Source organism: Nematostella vectensis, chromosome 3, assembly GCF_932526225.1.
Source record: "Nematostella vectensis chromosome 3, jaNemVect1.1, whole genome shotgun sequence".
NCBI classification, from domain to species: Eukaryota; Metazoa; Cnidaria; class Anthozoa; order Actiniaria; family Edwardsiidae; genus Nematostella; species Nematostella vectensis.
In genome coordinates this window covers 9,310,881-9,328,396 of record NC_064036.1, presented here as the reverse complement: position 1 = coordinate 9,328,396, position 17,516 = coordinate 9,310,881, and the positions used below count along the sequence as shown (strand labels likewise).

The following is a 17,516-nucleotide window of genomic DNA, read 5'->3' as shown; positions in this document are numbered from 1 at the left end:
TATCAAACAAATAGCCGAAGTAAAATGTAGAGTTATAGTATATTTAATACTCGTCACATACAAAGTACCCGTCAATGATGGACAACCTCTAGATCAAAATTTTCCAAGACAGGAGAGTCCACTGTTCTTGTCATTGCGTAAATGCTATGCCATGAAAATTGATGAATAGAACTCTCGTTTCGTCACATGCGCGATTCGTTGTTATATCTTTTAGAATAGAGAGTATAGTCACCCACTTTATTCATCACCGACGCGTAAAAAACGATTTAGGCTGACGTTGAATAATACGAGGAAAACGGAACACCAAACTCGGCCAACTCCTTGTTTAAAAAAAGGCAAAGAAATCGAAAGAGCCGAAATTGCATAATTTAATTTTTTATGTATTTTTTTTTTTCGATTCCAAGAATTATGTACAGATTGATCAGATTGATGCCTTCCTGCCTCCCTATCTTTGCCTAACTGAAACAAGTCTTTTATGCTGAAAATGACTTCGTCAAGCAGGGTTGACTACCACTTTTTTTTTAATAAGAACCTCTTGTATAAGAGCATCCAGGCTGAGATTTCACCAAATTATAAGAACATACTAAAAGCATGCCGGCGGGGCTAAAACACAGGTCGCCATGTCGCCTGGAGCCCAGAACATGCCCAGGCTCGGATAGTAGCAACACATTGTTTTTTTTAGTCTTATGTGTTCTAAAATGCAGACGTTCTTATATAAAAAAAAAAGAGTGTACCATATTCAATGTTTTAGGTCAACACTTTGGTACTTTGCATGTCAAGAAAAATATATACAATGATTTGCTAAAATTAAAGGCCGCTTTCACATTCGTATAAAGTCGAATTTCCTTGGTAGAGATAGATAAAGGAAAGCGTTTTTTTTTTAGAAAACAAAAGACGGATAGCTGATTGAACCATAACTTCTTGCCAACGTAATGAACTGAAGTGCCATCGACCAACTGGCTCTCGGCAGGCACCCCTTTTTTCACTGTTGTTAAGAACTTTTGAATAAGCAACAATTAACTCATTCTTTGAGTTTTAGCAAGGATCCAGTAGAATAGAAGACTGCGTGCAGCTCGATTTTTGGTAAAAGTAGGTATTTCCTTTTTCTTCTTGGCCAGCATCCGAGCACACTGCTGGTGGGATGGGTGCGGGGGTCACACCCCACCCATGACGCGTGGCACCGAAGCGTGCGCGTCGTGATGGCGCGCAGATGATTTTAGCTATGTGGATTCGAACGGAAAAGAAAACAGCTAGTTTCACATCTCAATTTGGATTTTTAATGTCGAAGCAATCGGCAATAAGTAAGCAGGGGCGGATACAAGGGGGGGGGGGGGACTGGGGGATATCCCTCCCCCTTTTAGAAAAAAAAATGTCCGAGGGACGCGAAATACTGTCCATTTTCCTTCACCTGCTTGACTTCGCAAACGCGACACATCCAATTCAGCATGAAGTATTGTATGATCTATAAAGTGACCTACAAAGAACCACTTGATCAGTAATAAGCCGTCTAACCGGCCATTATCCACCATCCATTTTGAAATCCTGGATCCGCCCCTGCTAAGTTACTTTTTCCTCAAAATGTTTCGAAAGAATTCCTTCTTGCTCTTACCGCGCCATCACGACCTGCTTGAGCACAATGTGTCAACCTACCCCCCTCCCCCTAATGAGTGCTTGATCAACTATTTGCGCGAGCATGAAAGCACTGGCACTGCGTTGTCTCTACTTAATTAACATTGGTAATCATTTCCTAATTTAAGGAATTGATAGCACTTGATATCAATTAATAAAATGGTTACTAGTGGCTAATTATACCATTTCATAATCACTTCATAAGTTGACAAGCGCAGCTGGTATCAACTATCGTCATTTTTCCAGTTTTACTTCCGTTGTTCACCGTGTACAGGTCTATCCTTGAGAGTCTCTCTCCCCGTGTAGGCAAAAACGAGGACACGAGCACCGGGAGTGAGATGTCGTACAATCGCTGCTACTTTTTTGGTTGATTGCGTTTGATGTATTTAGGCCATCGCCCCTGGTTTGTCTAACCATTTACTGCACTATCATGCTCTGTTGATTCACATCGATTGGAGCTTTCTATGGTCGACTTTCTCCAGGTGAACAAGCCTGAATTACGGTGAAGGAAAACTCTGCATAGTAAAACAAAAAAGGGGACAACCATTTGATATCTAACAGCGAGATTCTATTCCTGACCGAGGTTTCTCTGGCGGGCGTTTGGGTTGCTCAATTTTTTTTCCCAGCTTTTGTTTACCCTTTATGAATTGTTTTATTTTTTATTTTTTGTTACCGACTTATCAGATGTCAAACGGTCAGTCCAAAAGATGCTAAAACGCAGCTTACAGAGAAAAATGGGAAATTAATCTTATGATTACAAATCTTATGAAAACAATTAAGCCATATTGGTATCCAAGGTCAAGGATTTCCTAAAGAGGGAGAGGGCACCGATACAAAGGGGGAGGACCAATACATATGGTGGTGGTAAGTTTGTGGAATTTAGTTTAATCTTAATAAAAGTATGTGTGTGCGTGTGTGTGTGTGTGTGGGGGGGGGGGGGGGGGGAAGTCACCAGTCGAAAAAACAAGCACAATCTGCCACTGTCCTTGTGATGGTTAAAGTATATAATAGGATACGGCTTTAAATGTTCTGCAAATGCTTTTACTTCATCTGCAACTGGATCCTAAACAGGAAAAAGACAAAACATGCTTAGAAAAACAGGGAAAGAATTCAATTATGGTATTGTTAAATCCCTAGCATTTAACTTGTCTTGGAGTAGAAACTGTATTCCTGTAAATACCACGAAACCCTTTACCAGGCCAACAAATAATGTCTCAACTCCCTCAGCAGGCCACCAAAGAAGGCATAGTGTTTGTCCCATTTGTACTACCTGTTGTACAGCTGTAGTCAAGCTGATTTCCACAAGGTAAACCTGAGAGGTGAGCTCTAGGTTACGTGTATCCCCAAGTTTTGGAACCTGCAAAAGGTAGCAACATTTATAACGGCAGGCCTTGGGCATTCAACACATTCTGAAAGGATATGAAGAAGTTTTCCCTATCCGGGTGCAAAGAAGAAATCCTGTGCACACTAAAAACCCTAGCCGTAAATTTAGGCTTTCCTAGAAACTATAGCATGTGTTTTTCCATGGAAGGTCACCCTTACTCTGAACACTTGGCTGACAGTGATCCTCATGTGCCCCTTGTAAAATACAAATCCTTTCAATACAACCTCATAATCAAACCTGTAAAAATAACAAGAATAGAAACATGTTGTATTCTATCAGTGCTTTCACATCTGTATATGGTGTATTGTATTTTTATTTGGTGAAAAGAATGCTGGTCAGAACCAGGGGTGGTTCTGTGGGTTTTAAATCTTCTTTAAGAAAAATGTTACTTTTCCTTAGGTGAAATTCATTGATAACTTGAAGGCTTTCGTACATTGAACTTTCTTTGACAAATCCTGGGTCCCACGTTGAAAAGAAAGAGATGGTGCAATACTCAAATTCCAATCCCAGGGGTCAGTAATGCTTTTGATTATTGGGTAATATTTTAAGTGCAAGTAAGTGTATGAGCATGGTTAGATTAGGAAAAAAATATTCCTCATGGTTTTTCATATAAAGTACCTAAATCCAAGCTCTTCTAAAAAAGCTGTCAAGTTTTCACTAGTAGAGACTTCAACACAACTCCGTAGTAGTGTAGCACGGCTTTTGTCACCCATTTCTGCTTGGCCTAAGTACCGTAGCTGCCTGAAAAAGAAATTACTAAGCTTTAGACATACCTAGAAAATTGTACCTGGGAGGGGGGGGGGGCAAACCTCTGTTTTTTCTTGCGCATTTGCTGGGGGTGGGGGGGGGGCAGATAACATTTTCTTCTTTGTGCTGACCTGCAAAGATAGCTGACTATAACTGGGAACTGGGGTCTGATATGTTAACAGGAAAACATTGATGAACCTTTTTTTTATAAGAACCCAGGGGTATTTTCCTCTTACCTTTCATTCTTGAAAAAAATAATTATTGGGGAACAATAAGGAATGAACTTGGTCAAAAAGAATACCTGCCAACTCTCCTGGTTTTCGTGGGAGGATCATGGTTTTATGCCTTCATCTCTGGCAAAAAAATCGAAACTCCCTTTACATTTAAAGTAATCTCCCAGGTAAAATTCATCGAGAATTTCTCGTACAGTTCTTGTATTTGAACTGTCAAGGTTGGCAAGTATAAAAAAGCCAATGAAAAAAAATAAGGTAGAAAAGAAAAGAAAGAAACGTAAGTTAAAAAAGTAAAAGAAAGTGTAAGTCGAAATATTAAAAGAAAATGTGGGTGGAAAAGTAAAAGAAAGAAATGTACTTAAGTTGAAAAAGTAAAAGATAAAGTAAGTTGAAAAAGTAAAAGAAAATGTAAGTTGAAAAAGTAAAAAAAAAATGTGAGGTGGAAAAGTGAAAGAAAATGAAAGGTGAAAAAGCCCTCACCATGGTGCCGAGGGATCTGCTAAAGAATGCCTTGCTCTGAAAGTGACAGTATTGGTACTGTTTCCTGGAAGTCAAATTACCAATGATCAACCGATGTTTCAAACACTTGATAAACAAAAGAAAACATTGAAAACTCAGAGAATCTTTGTTGATATTACTTAGAGTATAAACCATTTCATGATCAGCAAACTTGGTAGCGTCGTGTGCAGTGTTATCACAGAGTCCCCTAAGCCGGTGAAGTAACGTTTCCACGTTTTCCTTGGCCACACTGCCTTGGAGTAAATACTCCATTTGATGTAGTCTACCTACCATGGCCGCCATCTTGGTTTCTCTAGAGCCGAGTCTGCAAGACCACAGGCAACCCGATAAAAAGGTCAAAAAACATCTAAAATAATATCCTTAATTGTTTTCAACTTTCAAATCAATATAAGTAACTTAATGAAGCACTCTACATAATTTACAGATAAGTTAGCTAATAATCAGGTAATGCTGTCTATTAACAATGGCCAAACACACGCACATTGCGATATTTTTTCTAGTAGCATCAATATCTATTGTCCTATCATGCATGATTTAAAGAATTACTTTTTTGGACCATCTCTTTAGTTGACTAGGGTAAGCAGAAAGGCTGGCTAAAAAGGAATGAATTCTAGTTTTCTTTTCCGGGTCGGTTTCGGACAACACTCGTTGTTTCGGAAAATGTCCGAGCACGTAGTCGAGCCTTTATCGGCAACCACTCCCATGAGTCCTCGCGTGACCGTTGACCAGCCACAACGCCATCCATCGATACGCGGAGGACGCAAGCAAAGGAAGAAATCCTACCATCCTTAGTGCAAGCCCCATAGGCGGCTATCACCATCCAACATCATGACTACGGCTGAAGAACAAAAGGTAGAAGAACAAGAGCCAGAAAAGAAAGTTGTTGGTAAGTTTACAGTCCATTAAATGTCGCAAACTACAAGGCTTCGTTTGAGAGACATCACGGACATGTGCGTCGCGTAAAACTTGCATTATTAATTTTAATATGGTTCTGTCACGACAGTTCCTACGGAGTTTACAGGCTTTTTGTTTAATTTGAGTTGTCCTTTGGTCTATTCTTAGTTGGAGTATTGGTCAGCTTTGACAAAACTTGCTTTGTGTGATGTTTATTGCAGCTACCAAAGTCACAGGCACCGTAAAATGGTTTAACGTAAAGAATGGCTACGGCTTCATCAACAGGTTAGACTAACAAAAGTTCATTTTCTCCTCGAGTTTGTATAGCTTTCATGTACAAAAATTCCACCTTCCATACAGAAATTATTTGTTCATAGCCTTTTTTCTACTTGAATGCCAACACGCCCGCAGTTTGTCTGTGAAATTGTTCACAGTTCAGTTGGTTTCCTCGTCGTGGACGAAATGTGGTCGAGAAAGCTTGCTAATTAGCATAAACCACCCTATTGATCTGCTAAAATCTTCCGTTCCTTTACAGAGATGACAATAAAGAGGACATCTTCGTCCACCAGGTGAGCATTGTATTTTCTTGAACATACTTATCAATTTTGCTGTAGTTATTTGCGGGGATATATGGTAGCAATAAACCGTTATGATAAATTGAATACAGTTGTGATGGCGTTTGCATACAAAGGCTCTCATGTTTCGTGCGAACGGGTAACGGGGTTTTATTTTTGCATCTAAAGTTTGTTAAGTTACCTAACTTTATTAAGTCAGCTGAAGTTATTTGATTGATAAAATATCATTATTGACACAGTTGTGTGATACATTTTCAGGTGTACTTCAACAAAATAATCCAAACATTTTTAGCCTTCTCTATTTTAGCGATGTTCTCAATTATTTTTATTTATTTGAAAAATCTTAGCTCTATAGGGTTAAAGTGTTTCCAGAAGGCATTGTTTATATCATATGCCTAAAGGAAGTTGCTATTTTTGTTTTCGCTGTAATCAGATGGAGGTGTATACTCCAAGGGAAATGGGTTAATTAGAGAAAGGTCACTATTACCCTGCTGAAGTGGGTATTACAACATTTTTTGGGGTTAGAGTAGTTAAGAATTGCACATTGGAGTCTCAATAGTCAATAACAATATTTAATGATATATGCTTGATTTCATATGTCACTCTTTACAAGAAAAATTACTGTTCGTGCTAGTGCATTCTCAACTCATCTATTGCAGATATTTGTGAATGTCTGTTTTACATAAAGTTGTTTTATTTAAATTCTTTGGTGTTTTTGTGTTTTCCCAAATAATTAAATTGCCAACATCCAATTTCAGACTGCTATTGCCAAGAATAATCCTAAGAAGTATCTGCGCAGTGTTGGTGATGGCGAAGTTGTGGAGTTTAATGTTGTCTCAGGAACCAAGGTAAATAGTACATTATTGGTTGAAGCGAGTAACAAATGGTTGGAAAAGACTTTTTAAAAAGCCATTTTCTTCAGGGCTTGGAAGCTTCTAATGTGACTGGCCCAGATGGGGAACCTGTCCAGGGTAGCAAATATGCTCCTGATCGCCGTAGGAGGAACAACCGATATGACTACCTCTCCAACAGGCGCAATAGGCGCCGTCCACGCCCCAGACCCAACAGTGAGGGCAAGGAAGGGGAAGAAGCCGATCATGAACACCAGGAGGAAAGACCCAGGGGGCGAAGACCGCCGCCGTGGTGGAGGAGGCGTCGTGGCCCACCCAGGAAGTCAGACTCCGCAGAACATTCAGGAGCTGACAGCCAGGGTGAGGGGAACAAGCAGGAAGGCTCTGCCGAGGAGGAGCGGGAACAGCGACCAAGGCGACCTCGTAGACCTAGGTTCAGGAAATCAAGGTTAGTAGATACTCAAAGGCAAAGCTATGATTGTTTACTTGTTACTTAATGGAGATGGCATTGATGTTTTTATTTATTTTTAAAGAAATTGTCATCAAATCTTTTCATTATATAGGTTATTTATTTTGTTATGATTCTTGCAGTTATTGAAATATGCAGGTCTTGATTGCTTGTTTTACACAACTTGTGACCTATGGTCTAGGCAGCCAACCATATAATCAATTGCATAAGCTCAGGGGCCCCATTGTGTTGCAATATATTAGCATTTTGATCAAATGATGTGCTGTGTTGTTTTAGACAACCACGCAGTGAGGGAGAGGAGGGAGAAGAGAAGAATGGCGAAGTGAGGGAGGGTGAGGAAGCTGAGGGTGAAGAGGGTCAGAAGGGTGATGGACCAAGACGTCGCAGGAGGTTCCGTAGATACCGCCGCAAGGTAATGTTTTGTTAACATATCTTTCTCAATTTAGCAGTTTAAATAATTGTAATAAATAGTTACTCTTTTCAGGGGTTTGAGAAAAATTACAGCAAAATTTAGTTGTACCAAACTAGTGCAACAAACATTGAATGTTTTGTATACCCAAGGCAATACTACCATGCTTCTTAGAATTTATTTTCTTCACCACCTACAACAAAAATTGTGATTGAATAAAATTCAAAAACAATGTTATGCTAATATAATAGCATAACCTCAAGCAAGTGCCTTTTTTCAACTTTGAAATGTTCTAAGTTATTCTTAATGATAACTTAGATCAGGTCTTTGCCTTTTATATTGCAGGTCCTTTTTTAAATATGGTCAATATGAATACTACATTTTCTGTATTGCTCATTTAGATGCCAACTTTAGTTGACACCATAGTAGGTCAGCAGGATAACCTTTCCAATAATATATTTTTTTTCTATTACAACCTTCTCTATAAATAAGTACCATCTCAATCTTTTTTGAAATAATCATGCAGGTATACCATCTACATAACTTTGTAAACTGCCTCTTGCATATGTGTATACATGTCAGGATTTATGGGTGTGTACTTTTGCTAAGTAAAACTGAAGCCTTGTATGTGTGTGCACTACGCTTACATTGAAAAGTAAACTATTAATTTTGATGTAGTGTCTAGATTGCAAGAAGCCATAAAAAAGCTGTGGTAAATAAAAATTACCATATTGTTCTTGTTTGTACTTAGCCTCGTCAGGAAGGAGAGAACGAAGGGGGCAAACCAAATGGTGATGTAGAGCAAGCCAAAGCCCCACCAGCCACAAATGGTGCTGAGAACTAACCAACAGGCAGCTCATGTGATAAGACCACTGCTTACAAGTGTTTAAAGATTGTATCTGTAACAACTCCTACTGGAATACTATGACCATCTCTGAATTGAATAATAAGGAACTGAACAAACTAAACAATCTACTTTGTGAGCATTTATATTTGTTAGAAAAAGATAGGTTTTACTGAAATTTTAAACCCATCTGATAGAATTTTGTTTGTAGAATACTCTTATGCATACACATTGGACCAACTAAATAGTACTTTTGTAATACAATTTACCCTTCATGTTTCCGCTTTTTTTACTGTAGCATCTGATGGTCATGGTTTTTCTATTGTTTGAGATCGTTTGTATTACTTTTGCATATTTTCCATCTTGCTTATAAAATGTGTACAAGGAAGTAAGTGCTGATTTCAATCGTGCTGAGGACCAATAAAAGTGCAAAATGGACAGAAGTTGTTTGATTTTTTGTCACCTCCTTGTGAGGAGGTTGGGCTTAAAATCTCTTACTCAAACTCAAGAAAAAAAAAAGAGAAATTTTGTTAGTACAGTGAAACCTTGATATAATAAAATTATGGCAAGGGACTTAAAAATTGAGAAAGTTATTGAATATATAATGGTTGGTGGTACCAGAAATGAAGAGTGTTATAGTGCTGAGGTAAAAAATTATCATTTTATCTATCATATTTGTAATTTTTTAATAGATTACAGTGGTGGGTGGGCTGCTTCTCCTTTCTGTTTGGCTTGTGTTTGTAATGGCAAACAGCAATAGAATCTAGTAACATTTTTCCTGCCTAGTCTGCTATCATTTGCATCTAATCTCTGAAGGGGTCCCTGTGGTGAGTAAGGTGCTGTTGATGCCGTATGTCTCCTGCTTTGTCGCAAAGATGCATCTCTAAATTAAGCATAAAAAAACCCCAGGAGAAGCCAAGAATGTGAATCCCTGCCCTACAAAATAGCTGAAAATACAGTAGGCATTAAATTAATTTGATAAAGGGTTGTTTTTCAAAATATTGAATATTTTTTTTTTAGATTTGGTTTAATAAAAAGCACGGCCGAATTGTTGGATGTAGCCTCAGGCATACCTGTCAACCTCCGAAAATCTCAAGGCTTGAGATTTTTTGGGGGGCAGGGGTGGGATATTTATTTTTGGGGGGAGAGGGTGGGTTTAACCTTGCATGCGTTTGCCGCATAGAAAGCTCTCGCGAACAAATCCACTTAAAGATCTCACGAGGGTGTTAGATAAATTGCACTACGCAAGGGAATTGCAACAAACTCTGTTCCTACTGCCCTTGCTCAGTGCTCAGAAAAAATCACCTGATTAGATTAGATTCTGGTTAGGTTCTGTGAGTGAAAATGTTTTTGCCCTGAAATACTAGATCAACCTTTATGTCTAAACCTCACAACAAAAGAAAGAAAATGAAAGGAATATGGAAATGAACGACGTACGGCAAAAGCGTTTTCACACCACCCCCCATTGTACAGCCCACTTCATTTCATACCAGGAAACGAGCCTGCGTTGCAGCCAATTTATTGGCGCATGCGTGTAGCTGTATGCAAATCATCGTTTCCAGGCCCTTTTGAGGAATCTTGGAACGAGATTGTGTGTAAAGGAAATTAGTAGCCCACTTTCAATTTTCTCTTATCGGGAATTCTGTGAAAATGGCCTCCTGTACTAAAAACATGGCCTCTAATAGCAGTCCCTCTGTACAACGCTCCTTATCGCTACCAGACAAACCTCTCTCCATAGAAAACCCAAAGCACGGGGGTGAAATAGTAGACGGATTGTATAAGCAGTTCAAAGCCAGGCGCTTTTGCGACGTCATCCTTCTTTTCGAAAAGACGGAAGTGAAAGCGCATAAAGTGGTATTAGCCTCGGCCAGCAGGTATTTTGATGCCATGTTCTCGGATCATTTCTCAGATTGTGAGCAAGAAAAGGTCGAGTTACCAGCTCTGGATGATAAAACGGGACCAGCGTTGATAGAATTTGCTTACACAGGCAAAATAGACATTACACAAGATAACGTGTTGGGATTATTGGCCGGATCCAACTTCCTTCAGGGGTTTCAGTTCGTTGAAGAATCTTGCTGTAATTTTCTGAGGTTGGGTTTGAAGGAAACGAATGCTGTTGACATTATGCGCATAGCTGATACTTACTCCTTGCAAGAATTGAAGAAAGATACAAAAAAGTATATTTTGAGGAACTTTATTAAGATTCTGGATACTGAGCACTTTATCGGTGTTCCTGTCACTGTTCTAGCAGAGCTGATCTCTGAGGATAGCCTCTTGGTTGTACAGGAAGGTATTGTCCAACTAAGGGCCAAACATGAGAAAGCGATTCTAGAGGCTGTTCTACGCTATCTGGATTGCAATCCTAATCAGCAAGACAAAGCTGCCCTCTTACTAGAAAACATCCGCCTTGCATTGTTAAAGCCAACATATCTCAAGAAACTTTTAGTGAATCACTCATTATTGCATCCGGATTGCACTAAGCTGATTAAGAAGGCACTTGAGGTTCAGTCCTTAAATCCTCCAGAGCCCTCTGTATGGTGCACTCCACGAGAATGTGGAGAATACCAAACTTGGAAGGGCTGCAAGCTTGCTAATGGAGGGCTAGTGCCTACCGAAGAGGCGATGTTCACTGACACTGAGAAAATCAGTTTGAAGAAAGACTATGTCACAGGGATGAAACTTTGGTTTCGTCGTTGGGATGGCAGGCCAGTATTAGGAGGGATCAAGGTCCAATATAGCAATAGGGTGTCGGTAATGCATGGTAGTGACAGTGGGCAAGATCTCTATGAGTTTGAGCTGGAGCCAAATGAGCGCATCACACAACTTGAAGCCCAAAGTGGATGGATGGTAGATCAGTTAAAGTTTGTCACCAACAAGGGAAAGGAATTAGGGCCCTACGGGGGCTCAGGGGGTGGGTATCGCCGAGAGACCATACCTGGTAGTTACCCCTACTTGTCATGTATTCAAGGATGTGAGGTTAACACCCAAGGGGACCTTAGCATCACTAGATTGCAGTTTGTCTGGAAAGTTTTCCGGTTTCCTAGCGAGAAACCCTTTCCTGATTACAAGGAGCCCCTCCCTTATGATTATGATGACTACGATGATTATGATGACTACGATGATTATGATGACTATGACCCAGATGATATTTATGATGACTATGAAGCATATGACGATGATTTCGATGGCTATGATGATTTTCATGAGTTCCATGATGATTTTTATGGTGTTGATGGACCAATAGAACCCTATCAAGACGAGCCACTTGATTAGTCTCCTGACTGGGCATAAAAAATCTAATGTTAGTAGTTACAGTTTGGTCTCTGAAATTCAGAATGTTGCAGTTTGATCTATGACTGTCAACTAGTAAGTAGGGTCAAATTTTATGGCTGCTTAAAAGTTTGAAATCAATTTCACTTATTTGATTATGTACAAAGTGTTTCCAAGCTTTGTACATCTATTTTTTTAAAGTTCAATGATTGTAATTGTAGAAAGTGAAGCAGTACAATATCTTCCCAGATAAGTTGTTAAGATTAAATTTGTCTTGAATGAGAACAACTTTAAATTATCCTTGCCTAGAGCATCGCAAATAAGCATACAACAAACAGCCGTACCCAGGATTTTTCTTGGGGGGTAGGGGGGGGGGAGTTGGGGTGCAATATACGAAAAAGTGGACCTACCTTATTACACTTAATTTTTAAAAATAAGTGTCACGGTAATTGGGATGCATGAAAATTAAGTGAGTACACAAGAAGCCTTTGAGGGAATATTGGCAATTTAATAAGTTTTATTGAAACACCTTGTCTATTTAGTCATGTAATAGTCAGATAAAAATCTGACCACCCCCCAAAAAAACAAAAGGTTTTTTTTATGCCTTTGCAGTATCTCCATGGGATGTTTATTGTCATATTTGACTACATACCAGAGTGATCTAGCTTATGCTTTATTGTTTTGTCTACAAATAGCACGACTATTAAGAACCGAAAGTGGACCTTCGCCCGTTGTAGGGGGGTGCGTACACACCCCCTGCACCCCCCTGGGTACAGGCCTGACAAACATAAAAATACATTATTTTCAATGTAATGTTCCTTTCCAGGAAGGCCATGTATTCACATTTCTCCAAGGTAGAGAGCTAGATTACACCCAAGAAAAAGATGCAACCCTTACTTAATCAGGGATTTTTTTTCAATAAGATGAGAGATTTTCATAGATAAATACAGGGCCAAAGCGGGGGAAATGGCTGGGGGAGGGGAGTACAACCCTAGACTTTCCCCCCCTTTTCCCTATTATTTCTAAACATCACAGCTGCCCCCCCTGGAATTCATATTGTATATCCTAGCCACCCCCTCCCAAAATGTCTTTAAAGGCCTAAATAACACACAGTGTTTGCTGCTATTTATGGATAGGTCCTATTTACAGACCCATTTATAATATGATTAAGAATATGATTAAGATACTGAGTATAAGGTATCCTCTTATATTTGGGCTATTGTGAGGTGTAATTCTATGAATATATATAATTCTTGGATTAAGGATAAGCATTTGAGACCATAACTTAGGACATCTGCACAGGAGATTAGGAGTAGAACTCCTAAACCTATGAAATGTCTTTTTTTTGTGGGATGGCTTGACACTGACTATTACACTTTGCCCCTTTCTTATTTCCCAAATTTTCATTTTTCTATGAAAAATGATTAAATTAAACTATGTGATGAGATAAGTCTTGGCTTCTTGACTCATTCTACAAAAAGAAGCTTTACCTAGAATCGAACAATTTTTGCCTGATATTACGGTTTTTACATATCCCTATGGTACACTAAAACAACTGAACGTAAATATCCCGAATATAGACGGTCTGATCGATTGGGTTGCCTGTGTTAGATCCCGGCATTCGCCGTCCTGACAACCCCTACTTTATATTACTGGGAACTGGGAAAAGCGTTCTCGCCGTTTTGACTTATACCATTCGGCGGTGCTCATTAGAACCTTCCATCATTTGTTCGTAGCGTCTGATGCTTTGTTGCGTCGTTCTTATGGTTTCAACATATAAGAAAATATAACGCATCTGACTCGGCTGCAGTTTATCGCAATCGGAGAAGGCTTCAGAACCATGATGAAGGGATTTTCTTATATGGTGATGATTATTGTTCTCTTGGCTTGTGCTATTTATCCTGGTGAGTTTGACAATCAAAAGCACTACAAAAATTGCAAATTATTCCCAAAGACTGTACAGAGTTTGAGGAAAAAGGAATAAAATCGTTGTTGATGAATGAAGTTTCTGTTAGCAAAGGAGACCTTGAACTGATCCGCGCTATTGGAAATAAACAAAGAAATAAACAAAGAAATAAACTTGAATTTTACTCGTTAAATTTATTCAATTCACTCGATTCCTTTTACTGTGCCAGACTACAGAATTCAAGTTCACATCCAAACTTATTTACATTTGCAATGATTCACTGGCTCATTCTATCGAAATCGAGGTGTGAAGTCACCTCGATTTCGTCGCTATTTTTACTTTTTGAATTGATTAACTTGTGGGTATTGTGATAGTTACCCTGCCCAGACACCCCTGGACATTCCCGTAGCCAGGGTGGGTTTGGGGGTCCAAAAGAACCGCCCCACTTGACTGGAAGGTCCACTCTGATAAAGGAAAATTAAGTACCACTGCAAGCTAGGGCTAGCTACCTCGCCTGGAAAATGATCCACTAAACTGTTAAGCGAACCCTCCCCCAGCTCAAAACCTGGCTATAGGCCTGTTGAAACGCTGCCTGTGCAAAAGGAAGATTTTTTGGAAAGGGTGGAGGAAAGGGCAATAGATAAACAGGGGCATGTCTAGGACAATTGCAGGGTGGGGTCCAGAGTTGTAGTAATTCACTGACCACAGATGAAATAAGTTCAAATCAGCATTCTCAGGTCTGGTAACAGTTCACTAGATCCCTCTTATAAAACAGAATGCAGCATACACATTTTTAAGCTTGTACCAAACGAAGTGTGTGCTGCATGACAGTATTTCAGGTAGGTACCATGGTGAGTGAATGAACATGAATATAGCTGAAATTGCCTATTACCAATGAAGGGTTCACCTGGGTTTGAACTCATCTCAAATGAGCCAGACCCCCCTCTGGACACGCACTTGACAACGAAGTAGCCATGATTTTTGACAGGAGGGGGCCCAAAAGGCCCTTTCAAGGCATTTTCTCCCATATTTTATGTCTCATACATTTACTGTATTTTTGGCTGCTAGAAGGGGGGGCCTGGGCCCCCTTGGCCACCCCTCTGGCAACGCCCCTGCCTGAGAAAGGTATCCATATGTAGCTGTCAACTTACCTGCATTAAAAGGGTGTCACAAGATTTTGAACCTCATCACAAGCCTAATTTTTGTGAGAATGTTCATACATTCTCTGTATTCACCTGCATTCTCTCTCTTTGTTCTTGTTTTTTTTCACATATTTACTGTATTTCACAAGATTTATGTCCAAGTTGGGTTGACAGCTATAGGCATATATGGTGAACCTCTTTTGCAACAAAAGACTTAATGAAGTAAAGTGAAGTGTTGGTCAATACAAAATTCAAAACTAGAAGAAGAAAACTGGAAATTACTTTCTTTTTCAGGCAGTGGGCTTCAATGTTTTTCCTGCACAGCAAGTGGAAATACCTCATCATTGTCTTGTGCAGGTGTGCCTAAGAACTGCACAGCCCAAGATAAACAATGCAATACATACTTTGTCAGGAAAGGAAACTATTCTTATGAATTCACCAGGGATTGTGTACCTGCAGAAGTCTGTGCACCCAGCTATTGCAAGTCCTTCATCCTTCCACTTGGCTATATGGAGTGTGTTGTGAAGTGTTGTGAAGACAGTTTGTGCAATAAGGATGTCATAATCAATTCTAACTCACCATCAATGGCAACCTTTATAGCTCAGTGGCTTGTTTTGCTTGTAACTGCAATACATGTGTTATTTCTTTAGTTCAAATTATAGTAGAAATTATTTTATTCAGATATGAAAGAGTTCTTTTGTACACATACTAACAGGCCCATACCCAAGGGGGTGCAAGGGGTGCGAACGCACCCCTCCCACACAACGGCCGAAAGTCTACTTTCAGTTCTCAATAGACATGCTATTTGTAGACCAAACTGTAAAGTATAAGCTAGGTCACTCTGGTATGTCATCAATCCATGAGTCAGACTTTTGTGTAGCCAAATCCAACAAGAAACGTCCCTGGGTACGGGCCTGTACTAATAACCCATTTTTTTAAACATTAAAACTATTACTGTTTTCACATTTTGTGGAATTATGGGACTAAGGACAAAATGCTTAGTTAAAAAGGATGAAGTGGCCAGAGAGTTGGATCCCCTCAAAGGATCCACTAACATACCCCAGGGATGAGGAAGGTACCACCTTGCATATATATTTTAGATAATTACCCTAATAATTCAAATAAGCACCCCATCCCCAATAAGTACCACCCTTGACCCTTACAATTTTAATTTTGATATAAGTAACCCCTCCACTCCCCTATAAAAAATATCTAAAAAAGGGGCAACTTATTGTGTGAATCTCAACATTATTTACCTCAAATTGATTTTCTAATCATTCAATATGGGCCTAGCAGCATTTTTACTATCACATTTTATTGCAAATAAAGTTTTGTTCTCAATCAATTCAGAAGCTGGTATTTTCCGCCCAAAAGGAAATAAGTACCCCCTCTGCAATTAGTGGCCCCTCAAGGACCAAATACTCCCCGGGCGCTAATTGGAATTATTATGGTCAGTTGGTAGAAGCCCTACCCCCTCCTCCTGGCTTTGCTACTTGTGACATGGCTAGTAAACCCGGGTAATGGTAATCGGTTGATGAGTAATATAATACAGTACAATACATTTATTTTGCATTTCAATGATATATAATATTACCTTTTAGATTTACATATTTTATGATTAACATACTTTTGTATATTTTAGTTATTATTAAAATAGTATATTATATTCACACATCAATAACATGTATTAGTTTAAGGTAGTTAGGAAATATAGGGAATTATGAACTGTTTATAAACCTATTAATAACCTAATGTTTGTTTATTGTTGTTTGCTTTTGCTACTCTGTTATTTATATTATTGTGATAACATAGAACATTGGTACAAAAAATATTTTATTTGCACTCTTTTTTGTACATATTTTTTTGCATTTTTTTAAAGCAGAGCTCCCACACAGTGCGGCGGAGCCCAATACCTAAAAAAAAGTGGTATATAAAACAAATATGGTAACAAATATTGGTAAGCCATCGACTTGAGTTTTCGTGACGCAATGTCCGTCCGTCTGTACGTCCCTTAAGCTTCGTATGACAACCAGCAGGTTTCATTTATGTGTCAAGGGAGGTGCAAAACTGTGGTCACATGATTGGTGACATCATCGATGATGTCACTAGAAGCAAAAATATGCTGACGTCATCAAAATAAAAAAATATTTATATTTCACGAAGGAAACATCATATGGCAACCAAACTCGGTAGGCGTCATGTAGGTGTCAAGGGGGATGCAACAATATGGTCACGTGTTGTGTGACGTCATCGATAAAGCAAAAAATGTGATTATAAGCAAAAACATTCATATCTCTTGAAAGAAACATTTTTAACAACCAAACTCTATAGGTGTATTGTTGTCAAAGGGGTTGCTCCAACATGGTCATGTTGTTGTGACGTCATCAATGACATCACTAGAAGCAAAATATGCTGATGTCATCAAAATAAAAAACATTCATATCTCCTGAAAAAAACATTGTATAACAACCAAACTTGGGGTATTCCTTGGTGTTACAGAGAGCTTTGTTTTTGGTGCTCAATGCCTTTGTACTCTATTTCATTGTCTCGTTCTAAGGTATTTGTTTTTGGCTTTTGTTCAATTGTGTTTTTGGTGCAGGTTCTCCGTAACGCCAAGAAACTACTCAAACTTGGCAGGTGTCAT

The 17,516-nt window shown here is 39.1% G+C and overlaps 3 protein-coding genes and 1 long non-coding RNA gene across 4 annotated transcripts; 3 read left to right on the top strand and 1 right to left on the bottom strand.

Moving 5' to 3' along the window:
* Positions 1-359: 359 nt before the first annotated feature.
* LOC5513213 (mediator of RNA polymerase II transcription subunit 18) lies at positions 360-4,824 on the bottom strand. Its single transcript, XM_048724635.1, has 7 exons — positions 4,632-4,824; positions 4,474-4,537; positions 3,632-3,754; positions 3,172-3,250; positions 2,900-2,986; positions 2,646-2,692; positions 360-2,121 (listed from the first exon to the last, which is right to left on the bottom strand). The coding sequence occupies exons 1-7, from the start codon at positions 4,792-4,794 to the stop codon at positions 2,073-2,075; spliced, it is 612 nt and encodes a 203-aa protein (XP_048580592.1). The 5' UTR covers positions 4,795-4,824; the 3' UTR covers positions 360-2,072.
* A 403-nt stretch (positions 4,825-5,227) lies between these two features.
* LOC5513200 (Y-box-binding protein 1) lies at positions 5,228-8,992 on the top strand. Its single transcript, XM_001633482.3, has 7 exons — positions 5,228-5,398; positions 5,628-5,691; positions 5,942-5,975; positions 6,740-6,829; positions 6,904-7,280; positions 7,578-7,713; positions 8,462-8,992. Exons 1-7 carry the CDS (start codon positions 5,341-5,343, stop codon positions 8,552-8,554), a joined length of 852 nt encoding a protein of 283 aa, XP_001633532.3. The 5' UTR covers positions 5,228-5,340; the 3' UTR covers positions 8,555-8,992.
* A 1,118-nt stretch (positions 8,993-10,110) lies between these two features.
* LOC5513214 (kelch-like protein 5) lies at positions 10,111-12,109 on the top strand. The gene has a single exon (XM_032382788.2). It carries the CDS (start codon positions 10,205-10,207, stop codon positions 11,825-11,827), a length of 1,623 nt encoding a protein of 540 aa, XP_032238679.1. The 5' UTR covers positions 10,111-10,204; the 3' UTR covers positions 11,828-12,109.
* A 1,304-nt stretch (positions 12,110-13,413) lies between these two features.
* LOC125561368 lies at positions 13,414-16,624 on the top strand. Its single transcript, XR_007307395.1, has 2 exons — positions 13,414-13,728; positions 15,167-16,624. It is a non-coding gene; the product is annotated as an uncharacterized LOC125561368 (long non-coding RNA).
* The last annotated feature ends 892 nt before the right edge of the window (positions 16,625-17,516 follow it).